The sequence below is a fragment of the Poecilia reticulata genome, chromosome 7 (genome assembly GCF_904066995.2).
Source record: "Poecilia reticulata chromosome 7, P_reticulata-male-v2, whole genome shotgun sequence".
NCBI lineage: Eukaryota > Metazoa > Chordata > Actinopteri > Cyprinodontiformes > Poeciliidae > Poecilia > Poecilia reticulata.
Window position 1 is genome coordinate 5,732,395 of NC_088836.1, and position 26,239 is coordinate 5,758,633.

The 26,239-nt window shown below is 36.5% G+C and overlaps 1 protein-coding gene across 2 annotated transcripts; it reads left to right on the forward strand.

Annotated features, from left to right (window-relative positions):
• Positions 1–592: 592 nt before the first annotated feature.
• Positions 593–24,786, forward strand: hck (HCK proto-oncogene, Src family tyrosine kinase). Of its 2 annotated transcripts, none has more exons than XM_008412849.3 (13): positions 593–1,093; positions 13,527–13,615; positions 16,027–16,060; positions 17,626–17,719; positions 18,549–18,644; positions 18,738–18,841; positions 18,986–19,135; positions 19,785–19,937; positions 20,039–20,221; positions 20,802–20,878; positions 21,774–21,927; positions 22,506–22,637; positions 22,756–24,786. In XM_008412849.3, the coding sequence occupies exons 2-13, from the start codon at positions 13,535–13,537 to the stop codon at positions 22,956–22,958; spliced, it is 1,461 nt and encodes a 486-aa protein (XP_008411071.1). In that variant the 5' UTR covers positions 593–1,093; positions 13,527–13,534; the 3' UTR covers positions 22,959–24,786. The 2 variants fall into 2 exon arrangements, with proteins under 2 accessions (XP_008411071.1, XP_008411070.1); XM_008412848.3 differs by having other exon boundaries at positions 595–1,093; positions 13,527–13,657.
• The last annotated feature ends 1,453 nt before the right edge of the window (positions 24,787–26,239 follow it).

Genomic DNA, 26,239 nt, shown 5'->3' on the forward strand with positions numbered 1-26,239 from the left:
TGGGAACATCTCACTTCTAGTTTAGAAATAATAATCCACATGACACGGAAATCCAACAGGATCAAAGGATTAGGCAATGGGTTGGGATTATGTAAAATATAGACAGAATGCAGGAACAGGGGCTCGTTGCGACTCTTTGTCCGAGGAAGAATTAGATCCGGCGCACGCAAACTCCTTGTGTTTCCTTGTGAATCAGCCAATAGGTCCAGTACTCTGCTGTGGGTCGTTTCTTGTGTAATTATTAAAATAACCCTGGCTATGTTTGTCTGATAAAAGAGGAAGCAATTTCTCCCTGAGGCTAGAATGTGAAATGGATGAACGGAACGTCTCAAAATGTGATCTAATACGCAGCATTAGTTCTCTGGTTATTTCTTCCTATCTGTCCCATTCTCGCCCCGCTTTAGGAGACAACTTTGTTTCTAATCCTGATTCTTGATTAAGGATTACATCTCGTGTCTGTTAATGCCGAGTCTTCCCCCTCTACCCCCCTCCCACCCTTGTTTCTGCCTACCCTCTCTCGGCGTGATAGCTGTCAAACTATCATTTGAATACCTGTTAGAGCTTCCCTGCACACCATGCAAATGCGCCTCTCACATCTGTGAAGCCATTCAGGTGTGCATTCTTCCACCGAACCTCCGAGCTCAGAGTGCATGTGAAATAAATCTCGAACCGGTGGGAAAGAAACTGCGTTCGGTTTTCACGGATTTGTCCTCTTTTCTGTAGGCTACCGGGGTAACCGAGAAGAAGTAACTGCCAAAAAAAAAAAAAAAAAAAAAAACAAAGAAGAAAAAGGAAGCCTCAGCTGTGGTCTGTTCAGCCAGTGAAACCAAGAGCAGGGGCTGACGTGTTGCTTGTTCCTCTTTACACGAGCTCGGATGCGCACAGCTCAAACTTCCTCCTTTAAGTCCAGTGTGCCGCCGCTCCGCCGCCCCGTTCACATCTGCAGCTCCGACCCCCGCGAGCGGGTTAGGGAGAAATGGAAACTGCGCGCGAGGAATGAAGAATGTTCTCGACGCCCGTCATCATCTGAGCCTAGAAGATCCGCTACGAGTGCAGAGACAGCCCGTGTTTCCAAGTGACTGACGAAAAAGAGGTAAGAGCGCTCTGCTAAGTTTTGCTTGTGTGGAAAAAAAAAAAAAGAGGAAGCTAAAGTGAACGACAGCTGAATGGAAGACTTAAACCATCAGTGAAAATATTATTATTATATTGGAATATAATGTGCTTTTGATTTGAAGAACAGTTTTTTTTTTTGTTTTGTTTTTACTGAGAGGATGCTGAATTCCAAAAGAGGAACTCTAAGGTCCAGAAGTTGCTGTACACAAATAAGATGTAAACTTTTATGATCTGATCGGATAGGTGACAGCTATACGAGCACTACTGTTGATTTTCCCTTCAATTATGAAGTCAATAACGGGAAAGGGGGAACAGGTGGGGGTCTCAATTAATTTCCCTACTTTGTTCTCAGCTGCATGAGTCGGTTATTTTTAGACACAGACTAAACTAGTAAACTAGAAACCACTCCAGTTTCAGTTCTGTGTTCTCGCCGGCAGTCTTTATTCACTTTGCCTCTTTACATTTTCAATTCAGTTAAGATTAAGACGCCACAAAATGGATGGAGCGACCGTATGGGAAGCCTTTCTATGTAAATTAGAAAGTCTTAAGTAAGTTATAGAGCCGCAGAAGTGCCAGAGTTACGTCATGATTGTGACTAAGGTGTTTACAGTAATGCAGCTGGGGCTTTAAGCCGGTGTGTTTCCCCCAATGTCTTAAACAGAAAAGCAAAAAAAAAAAAAGTTCAAATGATGCAACTATGCAGCCTAAACTGCATCACACTAGTTTATGTTAAGCCAGATCTTTGTGTGATTGGTAGGATAGTGCAGAAATCACTATTTTCAAGTTTTCAATACAGAAGATTAGGTGTATTGTGGGCCAATGAACCAATATATGTTGAAGATTTTGTGATTTTTCTTTCCGGATTTATTGTTTAATTCTCAATGTTGGCTCCGCAGTCAGTTCCTACCCTAAAAAGAAAACCTGAGATATTCTGCATCGCCACATACTTCCTATCTGAAAAGAAGAACCGGAGAAAGTAAAACATCTGCGTCAGCTGAACTGGATGTCTTCTATAGTTAGGGCATGAGCTGGTTTTGCTCTTCTAAGTGTCTTCTAAGGATTTTAAAATTTACCATAAAGTACTTAAATATTTCCTCCTATAATTTTTCCTGAGGTTTGAAGTCACTTTAATAAGATGCCGTAGAACGTGTGAGACTTTTCTCTGATCAAAGAGAGAAGTAAAACATAAGGGATTAAGCCTAAAACTCTAGTACAATATCAATTATTCAAGTTTCTCTCTCTTTTTAAAACCTTTTTACGTATGAAAAGTTAGTTTTGAGTGATCATGAAGGGGAAAAGAAGCAGCCTGGTCTCAGTTCGACACGGGCCACTTTCCTAAGGCATTGTGAGATTACACAAACAGGATTTTTCCATGAGACAGCTTTTGTGCTTCATGGTTCTTTTAATGAGCTGCCAGAAAAAGCTTCAGGGGGATCAAAGTTTTGAGCAGGTGTTCTGCAGCATCACCGGTTCGCTGTCCACTGCAGGTCAGCTGACTGAAAGAAAACTGCTTTACCTTCACCTCACTTACAAGAAACGTCAAATTGAACGTTTGGAAATATTTCAAAAGCATTGCATTGCATTGCATAGACTACGAAGTTGTGCCACCCATTACTTGATGTTTGAAACTACACTTTCAGAAAGCTGTCTGTTCAGTGAATCTGAGCAGAGGGTCTAATTAACTAGCTAACCAGCTAACGTAGCTTGTTATGCTTGTGTTTTTATTAAAAAGCAAAGCAAAGAAACATTTGAAAATTACCAAACTACTAAATTTACCAGCAGTTTTTCTGTATTTCCAGTTATGTCTGTTTTTAAAAAAGTAGGAAACTAATAGTAAATATGCAATATAGGTACTATTATTGAAACTGTAATAAACCATCAATCAATTGTCAATACGTACTTCTTCAGAGGTTACATGGGAGATGGTGCCTAACTGTAATGATCAATTTATATATTCTGTTAACAAATCTTATAGCAGCCAACGTTATCAGATTGGGAAATTGGGTTGGATTGTTCTTCTAAATCATAATGCCACCTTTACAGAAGCATTTTCTGGCTTACATAGTTTTTGTCTTGGGTCATAAAAATTCATCCAGCCTACTTCTGTAAATTCTCAAATGGCAAGGAGACATTTTCCATTCACTTCCTCCAAAAAAACAACAACTTCTGACGCCTGCATTCTAAAAGAAGCATTCCAGGTCAGATTACAGCGGTCAGTGACTTTTAAGATAAACTCAAATAGATTATGTCATACATTATATATGCTTTTTCATCTTTATTATAACATTAGAATGGTGTGGGGGTGGGGGGATTCTTTCTCGTACATACTTACACTTCTCTACTATGCTGCCAGAAAATTATTTAGCTATTTTTATAAAACAGGATTATTTTATTTGGTAGTGTATGTAAGATTTTAATTTCAACTAATTGTTTTATTTATATGCCCTGTGATGGGCTGCCAGCCTATCCAGGGTGTAGCCAGAGTCTCGCCCAGTGATGGCTGGAGAGATAGGCACCAGAACCGCCCACAACGCTGCAAGAATAGGCTTGTACCAGACAATGGATGGAACAGATGGATAGTACTTAATTTCTTGATTATATTCAATAAAAAAAAAACACAACAACTATTCTTGTAAATACTTTTAATTATTTATATATTCTTCTGGTAATATTGTGACACAGCATGGGATGTTTTTTTAGAGAATCATCATATAAAGCTACTTCTGTTGAAGATAAAAAAGTTTTAAAAATAAATAACTAACTTGATACTGTGGTTCTGCATGAAAGTAACCAAAAGTATAAATATCAAGGAAGGCATGACTATATTGACAATCAGGGCTGTACAAAAATGTGCTCCAGGCATTTTTGTTCCAGGTGGCCCACTACGATTGGTCAGACATGGTCTTTGCAAATAATCTTCATAAATATGTGCACATGCAATAGTATCAGTATAAACAATTTTACAAAAAAAAAAAGAGTAAAAGTTGCTTAGCTTTCATGAAATGAAAATAATGCAACTTGTTCTAACTCAGACATAGAAAGTACATTTTTCCTAAACTAATTGTAAGAGATGGTATTGGACGTGCCAAAAATTATCCAATGAAATGGTTGTGGGGTCTTCAGTTACCATTGTAGTTATCAAAATCAAAGACCTTAAGGAAAAATGCCCAGTTTGCGCGATCACCCCTCCAGCTCTGTTTGCCCTGATCACTTCATGAGATATGAGTTGCTGACTGAATAAAGTTAAAGAGGCAGTACCAGCTGTTCGCATTCTGGGGAGTTGAGAATGTGAGAAACCCCCACGAGACACAGAAACTCAGAGAAAAAAAAAAAAAAGTATCTTCCTGTTGATAAGAGACTAGCTAAAGAAGACTTCCTGACTGGTTCAGCTGATGGCAGGTGATGTTGTTGTTGCCTGAGGCAGTTCCAAGCAGGTACAAGCTGGCGCCTCATTACAGCTTCAAACCATGTCCATCTGGGCTGAACATCTCCTCTCAAAGCAGGACGCATGCATGAATTATTCCTATCAGCTGTCTCCTGAGAGAGTCTGTGCTTCAATGTCCTGCTGCAGCATCACCGGTTGATGATGCAGCAACCGGTTTGAATGCGGGATGTCAAAGGTCAGTCAGGGAAATACTAGGACTTTCTTGTTATGATAAACTTGAACTTGAAGGGCTCCAATCTGTCCTTGGATTTAACAATATTGTTTTCACTAATTTCTTTCTTTTTCCATTATCATGATTACCCCACCACAATCTAAGAGCTTTAAAAGGCCACATAGTGCCATTTATAGCACTGTCAAGTAACTATGTTAACTTCAGTTCTTATAAAAATGCTGTATATATCAAAGAACTTTTACTTCATTATTTAACACCTTGAATTTGGGCCTGTAACTCTTTAAAAGAAATCCTGCTCTTTGTTAAACTCCACCTTCAGGTAGTCATCACATCGCTTCTCTCTTGACCCTTTAGCAACATTTTTTCCACTGAGAACTAGCTCATATAATGAGCTCAGCAGCTGTGCAGTTCCACCAGGTGTTTGCTAATTGTATCTGGCTAGTCTGAAGGAGCTGAGTTGAGGAGGAAGTTTGGAAACTGCAACTGAATGGTTACCACTGGAGATTAAAAGATTTCTCCAACATTCATGAAAGAATCAAAGCAACACTCCAGGTATGTTTTTAATGACTAAATAAAATTATAACATGATGTAAAGCTCAAAAAACTCAATTTTACTTAATACTGCCTTTTTAAATCAATCCAACCGACCAACTGCATGGTGCTTAAAAGTGTAAGCTTTCCAAATATTGCATCCAAGGGTCCGCTGCACACAAGAATGTTGCAACAATAATGTCATATATTGTGCAACTGTGTTCCATTTGAGTCAATTAAACCACAAATGTTTGAGCTAAATGCATTCAATTTTCAACAGTTTTGACAGGTTTATTAGTAACCAAAGCTGTTGTTAGACCAGGAGATCATTTGTGTGGTGCAGGTATAATTAAAGAGCTCTAAGGCAGACTTTCATAGAAATATAATCTTTCCAGTAGGAGTTATGTTACACTGTGACCAATGTTTAAAGCTTACTTTCCTCTAGTTGTAGTTTTTTGCAGAACAAACAGAACAGTGTTGGAAGAGTGCAAGACAAGAAAACCTTTAAAAAAGGGAAATAATTTGCTAATTTCACTTATTTTAATATTTGTGTATGTTTATAGCCTAGTTATAAACATACGAGGAAGTCTTTACCATAGCACTCTAGATTTGTTCTTGTTTTTTACTTTGTTTTATACTGAGGTATAAAGATGCCCTTTCAGTTACTGTATATCTCAAAATAGAATTTTATTAAGAAAGACTATAAAAAGCGTTTTACTTGACAAAAGGCTTGCGGTTCTTGTAGTCGTCAAAATTTCCAAAACCTAATAGAGCTCCTACTTAATTCTTCATGTTTATAGTCATATTGGCTCCTCAAAACACTTTACATGCAGATGCACAGCTGCAATGGGCACCTTACCAACTGAAATATTATTTTAGTCCTGGAACTACAGCTCCTGGAGCACAAGGATTAGCAGTCCCACTGTTTTTCTGATGTGCAACAAGACCATAATGGTCTCGAGTGCAGTGTCACTCCCACTTCTAAGTTACAACTTCTGAGGCAGAAAATAAAGAGATGCCATATTAGAAATTGATGCTAGCGTTATTGAAGCTGATATTAGCCTTGTTGTAGCTGATGTTAGCATTTTGCGATGTTAATATGTTAACCTGCTTTATTCACCTCACTTTATGTTTTACAAACACATATCCTCGACTATTAATTAAAATTTTTTAGAAACACTTTTTAGCAAATATTAAGATAAGTTATTTGTGTTTACCGTTAGTGGGTCTGTTAGCTTTAGCAGAGGACGATAGGAGTTATACTGTGACACAAACTGTTAGCGTTGTGTTAATGGTTAACAAATGATTTAACCAGGAATTACGTTTATTGGCATACCGTTAACAAATTAGGCAATGAAGCAACACAAGGCCCCGTTGTCTCTAGTTAATTTCTTTGTTTGTTTGTTTTCCGTGTTACATGTCATGTGTGTTTTAAATAGAGATGTACTTGCTGATCCTTCTTGTGATCAGTACGTAAAGCCAAGCCAATCACGTCGATAAATAATTTAAGAATCCATCTTTGACACTTCAAAAATGCACAGTTTGACTGCATCATCATCCCATTAGATCTGTTTTTGAGAATGATGTAGCCTGCTGATTCATCCATTTAATATTTTCAGACTGAAGAATTCAGTGGAAAAAAAACAGAAGTGAATTTGCAAGCATTATCATGAGGAATTTTTTATAGGTTTATGTTTCACATCCACAATAAAGTGAAAGAAGACTGAAGTGGGAGTGGTAGTATTGTCTCCAGCAGCTTTTGTGCATGCATGCAAAAAAAGAAAAAGAAAACATCTGTGTCATAGAGGATGACTAACTTTTGTTACAGGAAGAGAACATTTCTTTATTTTTTACTAGTATGTTTCGGATCCAGATTCTTTGTAATCAGACCATTTTTGTGCTGACAGTTCACTCAAACAAAAGAATACTTGGTAAGTTATTTTGTTACCGAGTAAATTATTCCCAAGTTCATTACTGGCTTTTCACTCAACACTTCACAAGACAACAGATGTTGTATTTTTTCATATTTCTTTATTAGTCTGTAATTAGTTTAGAATAGCTGTGCAGTGTCGACTAGCTATTTTTTAATATATATAATTGCCAGTTTGGATTGTGCTACCTCTGGCACTTTTTAATGCTTGTTATGTGTAACTGCAAGAAAAGGGAAAGTCAGTGCCATGGGGAGCCAACAAGCTTTCTGTAGTCCAGTGATGCCAACGCTGAGACCTTCAAACAGAACAGAAGATCGAAAAGCCAAAAAAGTAGAGAGCAGAAAATATTCTTTGTGTCTGGGAAACTTTTAGCCGAGAAACTACTTAGATAGTAACAGAGTCGTAAATAATTAATATTATACTGGCTGTAGCGGCATGGGTTTTACAGTATTGTAATAATGCATCCTACTCATTATGCTAAAGGTCAAGATTACACTTTTAGTACAAGAAGAATAACTCCAACTATGTTTAATAAGTAAATATTTGACTTACAGATAAGTCTAAACTAAATGTACTTTCAGAATGCATATTCAGGAAGAAACATTCTTCTTTACACAAAAGTGGCTTCACATTTGGAAAGCAACATCGGTGTGCTGTGCCACAGAAATATTTAAAATTCAAAATATAAATTCAAAGATTCATATTTTTCGCAGTTGAAAAGAAACATTTTGAAGTTAATGTTGTGTTTATGCCTCATAAAAAAATGAATAAAACTGTTTGTCTGGTGTTCCAGACGTCCTTTCTGTATCTGTTGTATTCAGATTTTCTGTAAATGATCAAAATATCAAATTATCTGTGTTGTTTCTGTTCCATCCAGGCCAGTAATCTCTGAACCAATAGCTATCCGTATATTGTTCACAATCTTTAATCAGTGTTTAGAAATGGTGCTTAATCAGGAGTTATATTTATGTATGATTCATTACGTTTAAATCTCCAGGATAACTTTTTTTTATTATTCTTTCTTATTTTAGACAAAAATCTGTACAAACACAGGGATTTGAAATGAATTATAAGACAGTCATCCGGAGTAATGTGAGCTTACTGTCTGTTTATTTAGAAATTATTGGTCACAATCTAGTTTAAGTTTGTCAGTGAGCCGCAGAGAGCTGCAGCCACAGAGTCTGTAAACACCATGACAGACTCAGTTCTTAATACTGTCAGGTATATGTGGCCTATTTAAAACCTGCATGAAACACCGTGTCAGATTTCTGTTTGTACCTCTGCTGTTACTGATCTGGGAGACCAGCCATTTGAGATTGTGGATATTTCCAAATATCACTAATAAATTAGGATGGTTATGTATTTTTCCAGGGATTGATTAAGCGAAATGTAAGATGTTTGAATCTGATCGATCGCCACATTGAACAACTTAGAGGTTTTTTGTTTTCTTTTGCTGTTTCCTGTTGAAAAACAGGCAGATCAAGAATAAAACAAACTATTTATAGAGATTATTACATTTTGTTTGGTTGTTGGTCTCCAGGAGTCCAGGCTCAGCACAGAGTTTAACTTTTGGAGGATTTGTTTTGGGCTAAATTCTGTGTTTTCTGTGATGGAAACTGTAACGACCCACCCTGTTGCAACACAAGAATGTACAAAGAGAACCTATAGTGGTCCACACAACCAGAATGAATAATATTATAAGGTTTACCACGTGCTCTCATGCTGAGATATTTTTGGATGTTATCGTTTGATCGGGTGATAGTCAAATAAGGCTGCGATGCAAAGAGGAACAGAGGAATACCTAGGACTAACTTTGTTAGGTTTTCTCCTGCTTTGTTTATGTTCCACTAAGAGATGAAGTTGATAACTTTTTTTTTGTCCGTTTGGTTTAAGCAAGATAATGGTCTTGACTGCAGCAGCATGAAAAGTGTCAGCCTGACCTCGTACACGTCAACGACCCCTGATTTCACTGACACAACCTGAGTCAAAGTTCCACCAGCAGACTCCTGCTGACCTTCATCTTTACAAATGTAACAGTATAACAGAGAGCCGGGTGTGTACAGAAACGAGGGCTACAACTGTCAAAGGGACTCAGAACATCCTCTTATTGGACTCTTTAAGAGGAACATGGCTCAGAGAATAGAGAAAAAGGAACGTTATTATGCTAAAACCACAAAAAAAAACCTGACCGTAGCACTTCCTGGAACATTTTCCATTCCTCTCTGCAGTGTGTGAGTTTCTTATTTGCAGCTATTAATAACGGTGAATAATTATAACAAGACGGACATTTAGAAATGTTATTTTACTTGTTGGCATTGCCTGCACTGCAAAACATACAAAAACTTACCAAATATTTTCTGTCTAGTTTTTAGGTCAAATATCTTAACAAACTTTCAAGTTACTTTTCAGCAACATACAAGAGTTTGTTACTGATATAGGAACAGATTTTTGCACTTACAAGTGAAGAACTGTCTCGTAATAAGTGAAAAAAATCCAAAAATAATTAAAACAAGCCTCAGTATCTTGCTGAAAAGTTGCTTACAAGTTCGTTTAGTCTTATTTCTACTGCAAATATCTTATGTGCTAAGATATTTGCAGTAGAAATAAGACAAAGAAATAGTTGGTAAAATTTATCTTTTTGCAGTGCGGCATTAAACTCAGCACAATTGTAGACGTGTTGTTGTAAGCAATCATATTAAAGCTGACTACTCTCACCCGGTGCAGTAATCTGTGTGTGTGCGAGCGAATGGGGGATTGGACCCGCTGAATGACACACTTGTGTCCTTTCCATCTGTCCAGCCCCGGCATCTGGGTCCCATCAGACTCCCCCTTTGTTCTGGTTCCTGCTAAACCTCGTTTTGTTCATCAGCATATCCTGTTCAACTTAGTTTTATTGACCTGCATTCACATTTGCTTGCATAAATACACAAATACATATGCAAAGCAGCAGATTCCCTGAATGCTAGAGGTCAGTGGGGTTATGCAGAAGCAAGCGCGCCAGTATTGGATATTGCCTTGCAAAAAAAAAAAGAAAAAAAAATCATGTGCAGTGCTGAAAATAAATCACTTAAATTGACTCAATGTAACTTGAGTGGTTTTTAAAAATCTCCTGAAATTGCACTAAAAATAATCAGAAGGAACTAATGAAAATATTTGATTTAAATTTGACCTGATATTGCTTTCCACTACCGGCCCTTTTGCAAAGTGTTGTTCAGACTATGAAACTGACACCTGCTAAAGTGTTAAAGTAGTTCAATAAACACCGTTTTTAAAAGTAGACACTACTGCCGGATTATTAAACCATATTCTGAGGTCAAAGTCTAAAGATATTATAGGATTTTCTTTCCTTTGGTTACAGGATTTGCTGGAATTTTCTTAAATAAAAATGTATGTTTATCTCTGAGTGGTTCTGCAAAAAGAATCAGCAGTCCTATCAATCAGAGGATATATGAAGGTGGTTGATTTAGGAACAGTGAAATGCCCCAATTTACTCGCACATCAATCACTGTGGCAGTACTGTCTCTTCTATGAGGACTCTTTAACTGCACAGGAAAACATGGCGAGTTGTCTTTAGTGTCTGTGAGGCAAAACTTAGCTCTAAAAATTCACACACTATTTCTCCTGTATGTCTCTCATGTCTCACTTGATAATCTGCGTGAGTAAGCACATAACGCTACCAAAATAACTGACAAAATCACACACACAAAACTCAAATGTTTTAAAAGTTTAGAGTCTAAGCAAGGTCTAGTCTGCCCGTTCCTTTATTGTTACGACTCAAAAATAATTCATTTAGTCTTGCAGTGCTGATTTCAACAATACACAACGGATCCAACAGTATTTTTTTTGGAAGGATTTCCGATTTTCACATTTGTAGTTGAGCTTTTTGTTGGCCACCACAAGTGAGTTTCAGTGGGGGTGGAGTTAGTCCTTATGTGGTGACTAGACTTTCAGTCGTTATGTTAAAAGTGAGTTGTGGCGAGTACATCTTATTAGTTCTATGTTATGCTTTCTGAACTGAAGTCATTATTCATTTTTCAAGTGGAATACTGTGTATTTTTCAAGTACATAATTCCATTTTATAGTACAGTTAAGTAACTCTTTCAGTTATGAAAATGCTACATATATCTAAAACCACTTAGAAGAAATTTGACTTTACATCATAACCTTGCCTGACGCAGTGAAATTAGCCTCTGTCTCTTTAAAAACCTCGTATCCTTTCCGACAGGCATCATCACTGTGCTTCTCCATGATGCCGCTTACAACCGTTCTTAGAAGCTCAGTAGAGAAGTGCAGTTTAACAAGGTGTTTTCTAATTGCTGCTGCTGCTAGTCTGGAGGAGCTGGGTGGGTGGAGGGGAGCTCTGTGGCAGAAGCTAGGCAGGGTACATGGACAGCGCTTTATGAAAGCAGGCGTACAATCGCCCATGGTTGCCACAGGAGATTCAAGGATTTCTTAAGGCTGTTGAAATTTGAATAGAATTTGCTTTAAAAATCCATACTTTCTATGTTGTCCTAAAAAAGCAATGATTTGTGTATGACATGGGATGTATGGGATGTATGGGATGTCGTGTATTTTCTAAGTACATAGTTCCATTTTATGTTATATGAACTGGATTTGTTTTGAATATATTTAGAATGACTTAAAATTTACCCAAGCACATAATGTACATTCTATTCAGTGTAGCTGGTTTTTAGTGTCTTATGGAGTCATCTTTCTCCAGTAAATCATCGTTGTAGTAACTTATTGTCAAGGCCTCTAAATCTGCGCACAGGGATTTAACTACAATATCTCAAAAGTCATAATGACTCGTACCACACCAGCTCACACTTGCCTTGTCAGACACCCTTCTCTGTTCAGTATTATTAGAATATGACGCTGTAATATTCAAAAGCATTTTTATAGCTAGAATACGGATTTAACACCAGCTATCAGTTAAAGAGTGTTCATCTTGCATCATGGAAACTTGTTTCGTAACAAACAGAACAAAAAGCAGGTTGGTGACAGAGCGTGGTTAAAAAGTGTGGTCAGTAAACTGAGCCAAGAGTCACATTACGTTTTACATTTTAAAAAAGTTAAACCATCGACAGTCAACAGAAGATGGCAACTTTAACAGAAAAGTCACAGTTCCTTAAAGTTCTTCAGTTTTATATGTGCGGGATCCACACTGAGGACAACAAGGTCTCCACAGATTCAGATGCAATTTTTAACTCTTTTTCATGTGTTAATCTGAAATTTTCTATTGTGTCACTTTGCTTCAGTGATCTTAAAATTCCAGAGAAGGTTTTTATTTACAATCTTAAACTCCACATGTCTCTAGTTCCTACTTAATGTCTCAAATAATTCCAACTCCATACAGATTTTGGAATGGCCTACATGTATATATCTTTAAATAAAGTGTTGTTAATGTACAAACCAGGAGGGGGAGGGTTTCCCCCCTTGAACTACTTCAAATTTAAATTGGAAAGATTGTTGTACTGATAAAATATTAGAAGTTTTATTTTTCATAAAGTTATTTCAAAATATTTTTTTCTTTCTCACTAACATGTAAACCAAATTATTTACATACACTATGTCATTAGGTATTGCGTACTTCCATTAGTTTCTAAGAACTGATAGTATCTTTCAGTACCTCAGCATTTTTCTCTGACCTTTATCTTATTAACATGAGTAATCAGAGGACCCATTAATTTTGTGCTTTTACTGATATCAGGAATAAAAACAAAAACACTTTGTCTTTTAGAATTCTGATATATGAAAAAATCAAATCACTAAGAGGTATTATGGACTTTTACTTTCAGCACCTGTTAACCTGCAGGGTCAGGTTATCAGCTGAATATTGCCTTCATAAATTTATCTTGTGACTTCCTTTTTTGTCCAATATCCTCAACATGGCCAATGAACTTTTTTTATTATTATTCTTTTCATGTAAAATCGATGTTCTCACTGACTGCAAGCATCAGTCAAATCAATGCATTTTACATGCAATCTAAAAGAGTCGAGATTCATATTAACTCCAGAGTTTTCATTTCTGAGATTCTGGAGTTATTGATTAAAATAATTGTTGACATATTAACTGCAAATGTTGGAATCAGAACAACAGAAACTAGTCCCTAACCTGACGAAGGTCCTAGTGAGAATATCATTGTATTCCTTAATGCACAAAAATGTTCAAATTGGCCCTCAGCCATTTCAATTAAAGTAAGATAAAAAATCTTTTGTTTTTATACTTGAACATTTGGCTGTTATTCGGTTGGGACCTTCCTGTTCTTTTGAACGCCACATTGAACCACAGTGAAGTTTCTGCTCAGCTCTAACGCATTCTGTCATCCTGCAGACGGCATCATGGGCTGTGTTGGCTCAAAGAAGGAGCAGAAGTTCCCCAGCAAAGACACGGATAACAGCGACCAGCAGAACAGAGCTCAGGTACACTATGTCAGAGACCCCACCTCTGGAAGCAAAGCTGGAGTAAGTTGGACCTGAAAAAAACATACTGATTTAGACATTGAACAGCTACAAACTCACTGAAAGGTCGCTGAACGATTTCCATTCATTGCGGTTCTAATCCTCACTTGAGAGTGTCAGCTCTTACAAATATGTCAGACTCTGAACCCACAGCTGAGCTAACGCATTTCCTCATTATATAAAATGAATGTTTTATGGAAAAATATGAATCGGATGGCCTGGGGGCAATTAGTTGAAGCAGTTTAAAAGATATTTTAGGGGAAGATTTTTATCAACAATTTTTTTCTTTTTTTGTCAATAATCAATAATATTGCATGCTTACTTTATTGTAGGTAACCAAAACTCCACATCAATTAACCATTGCATCTTTTTTTAACCGGTATAAGGGAACTGTTTGAATGTAGATTGAGATTTTTAATTTTTTTTTTTGTAGATTTGGATTTACTGCTTTACTAGTAAAGCCAAGCAAAAAGTATCCCACAAAATTAAAAGTGCCACATGAAATTACAGAAGTGTCCAAATGTTTTCTCATTTTAATTGTATGGTGTATATTATGAGTCATCCAAACATGGCAATCATATGCTTGAATAGGTCATATTTAGCATTTTGCGCAATGATTTGTTGTTGGGGTTTTTCGTGATTAAATAAAAAAATAAAAAATACACTCATTGTGATTTTTTTTTTCTAGCAGATGCAATATAAGGTATAAATTGTTCATTTAAATGCAGCATGTACAGCAGCTATAAAAGGTATGATGTAAATTTGTGACATTAGGCACAACTGAACAAATTGTGATTACAGAAATGTTTCAGCCTAAGCATGTACATTGTTTTAATGATTCTACTAATGCCAAGCAATGTTTTATTTACTGTCTATTCTGTCAGCACAGACTCCCTCAAACAGAGCAAATCTTAGTCAAGCAACCAAAGTCCTAAGAAATAGTATTAGCTATTTACCAAGACCATTAGAATAAAAATTATAATGGTTTTCATTAGAATTATAAATTCAGACAGATATCCATTACAATGGAAATCTGTCTGGTTAGAAGGAAAATAGATACATTTTGGCGTAAGTAACAAACGTTTTGTACAGTAGCACAAATACTTTGTTCTGCAGGACAGTTTTAAGTGCACATCCATATTTTAGAAGTAAAAAGAAAACAACTGCAGAAGCTTAATGGGCTTCTAAAAAAATGAGGAAGAGTAATGATCAAAAGGCAGAAATAGGCAAGCTTAGTTCAGAGAAGATAAGAACGCAGTTCCACAATTTTCAGCAAAGAATCAATGGGAAGTAGTTTCCCTTTGTTGCCATTTACAGAAAAGACACTGTGTGGACTCAGACTCAACATGTCCGCGTGACCTGCTGTGAGTTTGCATGCCGATTAGACTTTGATCTGTTGCAGTGTTACTGCGAGTGTGGTTCCTCTGGCTACTGCTTCCTGTGTGTTGACTGTAAGATCTCTTTCGCCCTCACAGAAGAAAGAGGAAGTGAGAGAAGCAGAACCAGAGCGTTCAGCTAGGACATGCGTAGCGAGAAGTGTTAAGCTATACTTTTTCATGCTGTGATAACTCTTAACGTCTAAATTAAACTTCATCAACACATTGGGTGATTGGATCTAAAATGTCCCCATGGGTTTTAAACAGATCACCTTGCTCTAATTTAAAATCTATGTGGCATAAAAGGCAACAACTAACCTGGAAAACAACAATGTAGCTGCATTTGATGCAAAATTAGTTGATATGCTGACCTTGCAAATGTTATTTTTGTGTTTGCAAAGCTTTGTTGTAATTAAACAAGGTTTTAAACTTGAAGCCTCTCATTAAACAGCTACTTTTAGAAAAACCTTTTTGTTACACATAAATGTTTCAGATTATCTGATTAATCTTAATAGCAGAGAAAGAGAAGCTGAATTAAACCAACATCTCAGAAAGTTCACCTCTGAATGGCAAAAAAGAAAAGAAAAAACTGTTTCATAATGGGCTAGTTAATGTCTGCATGAGATGCTGTGGCAAGACTTTTTAAACATGTCAGTCATTCTAAAAAAAAGACTTCCGTTTTGACTAATTTAAAATTCTTCTCCAAAGAAGAGTGGTCCAAAGTCCCACCACAACCGTTTTACCACTAATCGCAAACACTTAAAGGCAGTTTTTGGTTTGAGTGGCACAACCAGTTATTACGCTTGTCCTGTACCCTTTTCAAATCATCTACTAGAAATGTGACTCCTAACATTAGTCTTGTTGATTATGCATTGTTGTTAGTAACCACACTAATTCTGATGATCAAAACATATTTTGCATTAAAAAAAATTTGAATGCATGGAAATTAAAATGAGTGCAGCATTCATGTGTGACTGTGTCTCTCTCTCTCCACAGGCCAAACTGTCTTCTAATGCAACCTCTTCAGATGGTGAGTTTACTTACTGCATATTGCTGACATTGCATGAGTATCTTGAGCTACCTCTGCTTATTCTCAAGGTAGAGAAAAGGATCATTTAGGAACTAAGGTAATGTTAGATTCAAAATGGCCGTCAACAAAAGTCCTTTTTTAGACTGATATGGGTGTGTACTTTTTGAAAGCAGAAAAACCTTGTCTCTGAGCTCGAAAGAGGAAGAAGTGTCAGTGTGTTGGTGCTGAGCGATAACCCCTCTCACTGCCTCACCACGCAGACCTAAACACAGAAAAAGACCAGCCCGCTGCTGCTATTATTACCAGGAAATTAGTCACAGAGCGAAAATATGGGGAAGCCTATTGTAGAGTCAAAGCTGAGGTGTGCTTGCAATTACGTATTACACATTGATAATTATATGACAGCAATGCACTTAACAGCATTTTTATTTTGGTCCGACTTATTGAACTACACAACAATAGAGGACTGAAAGTGTCAAAATTAAGTGTCTATTTTTAAAACACAACATGCTTCATGGTTTCCTGATTTCTATCGCAGCTGCTCTTGCAGAAAATTCGCAGTGTTAACAAAGCTTGCTGTGAGCATCCACGTTTTCTGTAGATTTAGTCCTCTATTGTACCCTAGAAAGACTAACTAGTCTAACTAATATGTGGAAGGTAATTTGAGACCTCATCTTCCCCCAGTCCTATTGCTTTTAGATAGAAAAACTATATAGTCTTTATAAAAACCTTGTCTTTGTAATCATGCTAACTGCACCAATATTATGAATTTAGGATAGAAGTCCTGATAATTTTGTCTAACAGTTGCGCTCAGTCAGTGATTCGTTTCAGGAATAATGATAGAAAAGGCAGAAATTAATACATAAATATAAAAAATAAATATCACAACTATCATGGTCTCATCATTCCATGATTTAATTTATTGGTGTATTTTCTCCTGTCTACTCCCTGCATTTTTCCAACCCTTTTATGTCTTCAAGCTAATTTTAATGCAAACCCTAACTCTGACACCTTGTGAACTTTTAATTATTTATATTTCTACGTAAAATGTACAGTTGTTAGAAGAGAGCAGTTGAGGCCATATTAAATGGCTAATTAATTTTATGTCATTATTTGTATTATTGCAAGTTAAGCTAGCCGCTAAGGCTGACAGGGCTACTGGCTAACATGTTCTTTGACGATTAGTTGATCGAGTTAGTTAATTGATCAACATGCTATTCTATTCATGGTAATGCAACTGCAGGATTGAATATGTTAGCAAGGTCTGGCAAAAGAGTGACAGCTGCAACTAATTTGATGTGTCTACTCCTTGTTGCACTGATCACACCGCATCATCTCATTGGAGGTTCAATGAGATGATTTCTTTGGCCTTAGATAAAAATGATTGGATTTAGGGAAACAAGAAGAATGTGGTTAAAGAATCTAAGCTTAGGATGACCACTGAAAGTCCTGCAAGTGTGATCTTTTCACAGGTGCTGGAGCTACAAGTTCTCCAAGCAAAGTAAATATCTATGTAAATGCCTGGAAAGTGGACATAACATCCTTGTTGTGTTTTATTGCCATAGGGGAGAGTGACGCCATTGCACTGTTCGACTATGAGGCGATTCATGAAGGAGACCTTGGCTTCAAGAAGGGAGATAAACTCAGAATTTTGGAGGAGTAAGTAGCTTTGGGACTTACTCATAATGTCATGATCCTAAGAACAATAAAGCTGAACTTGTAACCAGAATCCAGAAATAAATAACTAGATCTGGAGTGGACAGATATCACCAAGTCAGGACATGCTGATGGAAGACTGAATGCTGAAATTGGACCAAAAATTTCTTTAGCAAAGCATTGGTTTAAGGATAAGTACTACGGGTGGGCAATATGGACTTAGAGTCTTACTGCAATATTTTGTGGTACTATTGTGATAACAATAAAAATGACAATAAAAAAAAACTATTTATTAATGTGCACATAGTAACTACATTCAATGAAAATTTCCAATTTACATAGACAATGTTTGTCTTTGAACAAACATTGGAGAACATTGTAAAAAAAAACATTTCTGAAAATACTGTCCATTTTTTTATATTAATTGAAATGTACTGGGAGAACATTCATTAACATTTTTTGAAATACATTTTTCACAATAAATCATACACAATATGATAAATGCCCACCCTAACGAATACAGGCTATAGTAGCTTTTTTGTTTAACTTTCCACTAACAGATTTGTTTGTTTTTCAGTTGTGCAGGATTAATCATATGTGGGGAAAAAGTTTTTTAAATAAGTAAAATTTTTTTTACATCACAAGAACCTGTTCATTTAACAGTACAGTGTCAAGTTTTGACAACCATCTACACTTCAACCTTTGAAGCATCTGAAAGAGCCTTGTGCTGTGTCCGAGCAAAGTTACCCTCCTAGGTGTCAGAGAACGTTTAATTTTTTTGGGTAACAGTTTTGTTTGTTGTGCCTCTCTTGCTGTTCCTTTCACATTTTAGGTCAGGTGAGTGGTGGAGAGCTATGTCCATCAGCACAGGAAAGGAAGGCTACATTCCCAGCAATTATGTAGCCAAAGATACTCTAGAGACAGAGGAGTAAGTGCGCATGCTCAAGATTTAAACACAAACATGGATTATTGTGTGGCCTTTGTTTAGATTTAATCACTGAGCCTTTTTCCTGTTGTTCAGTTGGTTCTTTAAGGGTGTTAGCAGAAAGGACGCCGAGCGGCAGCTCCTGGCCCCAGGGAATAGAGTCGGATCCTTCATGATCCGAGACAGTGAGACTACCAAAGGTAAGACAAACTGCAAATGTAAATCCATAAAGGGTGTACACACCGACACCCTTTAAAAGACTTGGTAAAAGATTTCAAATGGATTTCCTGATCAGAAGGGGTCTGTAAGTTGAATTTAAATATTTGAATTTGTTTTTACAACAGGTAGCTACTCTCTGTCTGTCAGGGATCTCGACCCCCAGGCCGGTGACACAGTTAAACATTATAAAATTCGAACTCTGGACAACGGAGGATTTTACATCTCACCACGCATCACCTTCGGCACGCTGCAAGAGCTGGTCGGCCATTATAAGAGTGAGTTCGACCGCCGGAGCAGATTTTCTCCAGTTTCTCACAGTTCTGATGTAGCATATTGTGTATTGCTAGATGTCAAACAGGCAAACCTGTTCTTATTTAGTTGAGAGCAACCTTTTTTAGTTCTCCCTCATCATGGTGATGTGTGGCTCCCTCTGCTGACCAAATCTTATAACTGGTGATCAATTAAAGCTGCAGTATGTAACTTTTATAAATGAATGTTTATTTATATATTTGTTGAAGCTGTCACTATGTCGTAAAAGTATTGTTTGAATCAGATAATCTGTGAAAAAATTTAGCACCTCTTTCTTCTCCCAGTGTTGTCAGTGCTAACTTAGAAACAACCAATCAGAGCCAAGAGGATGGTCTTGGCGCTATCAATCACCCTCCACGCCTTTTTCAAATATTATCTGTCTTATATTACTGTTACCACATGGTGGTCATATGGTGACAGTAATATAAGACAGTTTTAACAAATATGTAAAAAACATTAATTAATTAATTAATTTTTTTTATTTCAAAGTTATACACTGCAGCTTTAGATGAGTAATTGGATAGGTTCCAATTACCTACAGCAGCAAGACTTTTCCTAATCATAAAAAGCTGGATAACACCTGAAATTGCTAAATTTAATATTTGCCGTTTTCAGAACAGGGAGATGGCCTCTGCCAAACTCTGACCAACGCGTGTTTGAGCCCCAAACCTGAAAAGCCTTGGGAAAAAGACGCCTGGGAAATCCCAAGATCTTCACTGAAGTTAGAAAAGAGACTTGGTGCAGGACAGTTTGGAGAAGTTTGGATGGGTGAGTCAGATCTGTGCCACTGTAAACAGTCAGTAATTTTTTTTTTTTTACCAAACTTGTTATCAATTCCTTTGGTTGTATCTGTTTTTTCTTCATTGAAGCTACGTACAATAAGCACACCAAGGTAGCTGTGAAGACCATGAAGCCAGGCAGTATGTCAGTGGAAGCTTTCTTGATGGAAGCCAACCTGATGAAGAGTCTACAGCACGACAAACTGGTTCGACTCAATGCTGTGGTCACCAAAGAAGAGCCCATCTATATCATTACTGAGTACATGGAAAAAGGTGCAATTTTATGTTCACTTGATGCTTGAAAACGTTTTACACAACAATGTCTTATTCATCTAAAACCGTTGCAGAACTCACAGAACTCTTCTTCACTCATCATTAATTGGTCCCAGAGGATAAAGCCAATTGGTTGTCAGTCAGTTGGACGTCTACAATTTTCAAACTGCAGCAGAAAAAAAGAAACAAGTGTCACAACGGTTTACATGGAGGCTGTCTATTGAATCTTGTTGTTGTCAAGTTTGAATTGGCTACTTTGTTGAAAACATAGTGTCAGTGCTTCCTCTGACTGGTAGAGAAAACAACCAGCTTTGAATCGTAAAAACTAGAAATAGAAGACGGCTAAAATTCATTAAAAACATGTTCCAAGCTCTGACGCATAAGAAGAAAGTCTAAACTGTCGTACAGGAATGGCTTTAAGAGTTTATTACACTTGAAAGAGAAGATTTAAACACAAATTGCTTATCTAAAATACTGTCTGAAATTCATGTCTTTAAAAATGTTGTTATATATTTTTTTTATATTCAGTGACTGTGCATTTAATGATAATTTTAATGTGTATGAATATGTCTCCTTACAGGCAGTTTGTTGGACTTCTTAAAGAGTGACGAAGGCAACCGTGTCCAGCTTCCCAAACTTATTGACTTCTCTGCCCAGGTGGGAATTGTTTAATGTTATTTAGTGCAAACATCAGATATATTTCTGATTTTCTGAAACAAGAGCTGTAAAGTGCCGTTTGTATAATGCTAATCGCATTTGGCACTCGTGGTAAAGATGTGTAAAAGGCCTTAAAATAAACTCATCTTTCATTGGCACAAATGCTAACTAGTAGCACACATGCTGCTTATATAGTATGTGAGAGCTTGGATGCTAGTAAGGTGAAAGTTATTGAGTGTTAAAAAAAAAAAAAACATCTTTCACTAGTCCAGTGTTCTGACTATTAGTGCTACCTCATCAGATTTTCTTACCGTAGCACGGATAGATAGCTATGACTGTCTAAAACTACCGTCATGTTTACAAAGCGAAAACTATTGCTGGTTGTGTTAATGTTCGATATTATCATTGGATAACATTATTTGAGTGACTGGACTGATGTGGAAGCTTAGGAGTTATGCTTAGCTTAGCATTGGAACAATTTATATTCACGACAAAACCACAAAAATATTACTTCCTTCATCAGAATATCCTATTTGTTTAAAATGAAAAGCCATCGCAGATGTTTGCACTAATCCTTTTATTAGAATATCCTACCTTTTTTTTTAAATATATATTTTAAATACAGAGGTGTTTGTAAGAAAGAAACAGAATCAGACAGGGGAAACAAGTTTTTATTGAAATTCAATCAAACACAGACATCTACAAATACAGATCACTGCAAAAAAAATAAAAAATTGCTCATTAATATGTTGTATGACAGTCTAGAACAAGGGCTGCTTTTTACCAGGCTAATCAATAATGCTTTCATCTGTAACCTTAGGGAGGAAGAACTAAGAAAAGCTTTTACATGTCAGTTCTGTTAAATAATCTGTTACTTTGCATTGCTTGTTTCTAGATTGCAGAAGGTATGGCATACATTGAACAGAAGAACTACATCCACAGAGACTTGAGAGCTGCCAACATCCTGGTCAATAAGTCCTTAGTGTGCAAAATTGCTGACTTTGGCCTTGCTCGTATCATTGAGGACAATGAATACACAGCCAGAGAAGGTAAATCTCATCCCTCTACATGTGGCTGAAGAATTCATCTCATTGCTCCTTGTCATGTTAATGACATCAGTGCAAAAACACAAAACCTTAGCAAGTACTTTTGGCTTATTGTCTAGTGCACATATCTTAATAAACCTAAAATAAGACCTCAAAATATACGAGCTTGTTTTAGGTCAATAATTCCTTAACTTCTATGAAAAAGTACTAGTTCCACTGGCAGATTTTTTTACACTTGTAATAAGACTCTTTTCCCATGTTACCAGTGAAATAATCTGCCTAATAGCAACATCAAGGAATTCTTGATCTAAAACAGGCTCCTATGTCTTGCAGAAAAGTTCCTTGTTAGAAGTTAAAAGTTTCTCTTATTTCAAGTGCAGTAAGATATTTGCACTAAAAACTTGACCAAAAACACTTGGTGAGATTTTATGTTTTTGCAGTGCCGCTGTATGCTGAAGGGCTTACTTAAACAGAAATATTTTTGACAAGGACGTTTTTTAACATTTTTTCTAGGACTTAGAATGTCTGACTGTCCAAACTAGTTCTACAGGCTTACTGTTTTATTGTTCTTCCTTAACCAGGAGCTAAGTTCCCAATCAAATGGACAGCCCCTGAAGCCATCAACTATGGCTCCTTCACAATAAAATCAGACGTCTGGTCCTTTGGAATTTTGTTGACTGAGATTATCAGTTATGGACGCACCCCCTACCCAGGTGACAACGCCGCTTATTATCCTTTCAAAACGAGCACAAGTCCTGTAACGGTATTTAGGAAAATCTTTCGGAACATTGCTGGAGTGATAAAGGTTGTAAGTAATTTCTTATTTTCCAGGAATGACTAATCCAGAGGTAATCCGTTCTCTCGAGAAAGGCTACCGAATGCAGCGCCTTGACAGCTGTCCCACTGAACTTTATGACATCATGATGGAGTGCTGGAAGAACAAGCCAGAGGACCGTCCCACCTTCGACTATCTCCAGAGTGTCCTGGAAGATTTCTATACAGCCACAGAGAGCCAGTACCAGCAGCAGCCATGAGATATGATTCATTAATATGTGCTGAAGGTTCAGTTTGTGTCTGCAGTAGTGAAGTTCAGGCCACAAACCCTGTCAGTTTAGCTCTCTTTTCTCTTATTTACACACACGACACAGCAATAATAGTAGGGACTGTACAGAAATTATTAGCAGATAATTACTTTTACTTTTGAAAGATAGGTCTTTACACGTTTGCTATTTAATAAAAAAAGCTCCCTGTTTTAAAAGAGAAGGAGCTACAGGGTTGGAAAGGTTTAGCTAAGTTTCTAAAAGTGAATCTCCGTTTGTGTCCACTATGAAGAGCCCACAAAGACTCACTGCCTAAAAGAATTGGATGCTATTTTTATACTTACTTTTTGTAAATTGAGAGTCGCAATAATTCCACAGTACTAAAACTCCAACTCAGAAGGTGGTGAAAAAGACATTACAAAAAAATATTGGAAGTACATCCTATGTCAGAGACAGAAACACAACTCAGACATTTGTTGTTGTTTTTTCTCACAATATAATCTATTTTTTTATTGCATGTGCTGTTTATTGAATAAATAGTTTATTCATCAAAGCCATACAAACTGCATCAAGTTTTGTTGATAGATTAGTGCGTTAGCTCCACCTTGTGGTCTGGAGTTTAATAGAGCCTCAAAGGTTCTGCACATACAGAGAGAAAGTTACACAGCAGTCTTAAAAACAAGAGCATAGCACATTGAATGTGAATTTTTTCAGAACCGCATCAGAGTACTTGAATATTTAATGTCTGAAAATTCACCATAAACCTTCCAGATGCACCACAATGATTATGGGTAAAGTGTTTATTGGAGGTCAGTTTTGACCTCTAACATGAAGAGTAGTACTTCAAAGAACATTTTTATCTAATTTATTTAAGTAGATACATTAAATACACAATGTGCTGTACGCTTGCAGCTCGTCAAATTCAGAACAAAAGACATTTCATTCATGCCATTGTTTTGACGTAATTATCTCAAATGGTAACTTGTTCTGTACTGGTAAGGTTTCATATTCCTGCTGTAATTTTTATACAGTCCCTAACTTTTTAAAACATGACCAACTTCATCAAGCTCAGCACACAAAATATCTGCAGATTTTTCATCAGCAGATATTTTCAGTGATAACTCAGGATTACAGAAAAGGAATTTAAAATGTGAACAAAACATAGGCCTGATTATGGTAGCAATTTTTTCTCTGCACATGTTTTCATATGATTTGTGGCTTATTTTAGCATTCCTCATTCACAGTGCCTTTGACAGAGGTTCTTTAATCCACATCCAATCAGCAATATATTCCATATGATTTGTATATACGGAAAAAGTAGCACTCAGTCTTAGATTTATTCTGCTGGTTAATTCTTACATATGTGTTCTTTATGACTTAAGTTATTTAAAAAAAAGCAGTTCATACTTATCTCAGTAATATTTTCTTTAAAAATAGAAATTCTTTATAAGTTTGCATGCTTGTTTTAGCAAAGAGTAATGGCTGATACTAATGCATTTTTATAGTGCTGGGAGTTGAATGTAAATTACATATAAACATTCAGGAACAAAATTCCTGAGCAAGTGAGCTTTTAAGATTTTAATATTTCATGCTGTGGTAAATATGGCCTCTATTTTGAAAGACATTTACGCAACAGTGTATCAAGAATGTTTTTTACGTGTAGAGCCATCTAAGAATGAAGCACAGCATTGCTCAGAACTGTATATAATCATCTAGTTAAAACTTTTTTTCTCTCTGTTTTTCAATATGAATCTCTTGGCAGTTTGTGAATGCTTAAGTGCAACTGTTATGACAATGGTTAAATAAAAGGGTTTAAAGATGACGGCAATGAGTCTTCATAGAACAGCAAATAGATCTTTTCATCATAACTTTTATGTTCTTCTATCTTTTTATTAATTATTATTTAACTTATGTATTATGCTTCAATGTATTTAATGTCTTTACTGTTTCATTTAATCCACACTGCATAAAAACTACATAAAATATAGTCGTACTCTGGTCACCTCTAATATTTGGTTAAATGCCCTCGCCTGTACAAAGTTGATGTTGGACCACAAGATTTATCATCAGCATTGGAAAGACGGGAGACACTTAAGAACTAGAAAATAAAACAAATCTCTGTTATACCCTGAACAGGTTTGCTACAACATGCATGCATGTGGATTGGAGGATGTTTTCACTGCTTGCTGGTGAATATTTGGAGACGAGGTTACCTGCGCTCTGCTGAAAAAGAAAATTAAAAATCTGATTGTTTGTTTCTGATGGAAAATGATATAGAGATATTTCAAAAGACAATAGAAAAGTATATATTAAAAAAAACAATTTGGAATTATAAAAATTACCTATTAATTAACAGGTATAATTTAATAGGATTTAAACCTATTGATGACGACTGGCTGCACATTATTATTACATCCAGTCAATTTAAACTCAAACTTAAATCTGCTTGTGGTATGAAAAATTTTGGGCTCGACTGTAGATTCAAGTCAGAAAAACCCCCAACAGTTTTCTTTGACGATGTTCATGTAGCAGATTCAGCGTAACTGAAATAATAATTGAAAGGTATGTGAAAGGTATGAAAATAACAGCAAAGTAAAGTTTAATCGGTGAATTATTCACGCTGAACGAAAACAGGTGTTAAACATGTGACCCCTGCACAATGTAGCAATCAGAAAACACCTAGAAAAAAAACCCTGCAGAGTCACATCGCTTAGAAAGGTGACATGGGCTATAGAGGACACACCCTAAAGGGAAATGAGGCAATATGATACGAACTGAAAGTTATTTTTTGAGTCTTAGGGCTGCAGACAATTTGTCATATTACTCCAAAAACACTGATTTCATCATTATGTTTACATTTATTATCTGCATTAATAATGGACACATGGACTAGAAATGCTGCCCACTTAAAGCTATATATATATATACAATCTGCTTTATAAGCTATAAAGCAGATTGTATGAAGCTAAGAAACAAAAACAACTATATATATATATATATATATATATATATATATATATATATATATATATATATATATATATATATGCTCTGTCCCCACTGCTGTTCTGCATAGGCCTGAACCCTCTCAGCCAAATCATCAACAAGACTGGCTACGGATACCGACTCAAGAATGGGGCTACAATCAGTCACCTCCTCTACATGGATGACATCAAGCTGTACGCCAAGAGCGAGCGAGACATCGACTCACTGATCCACACCACCAGGATCTACAGCACTGACATTGGGATGTCATTCGGACTAGAGAAGTGTGG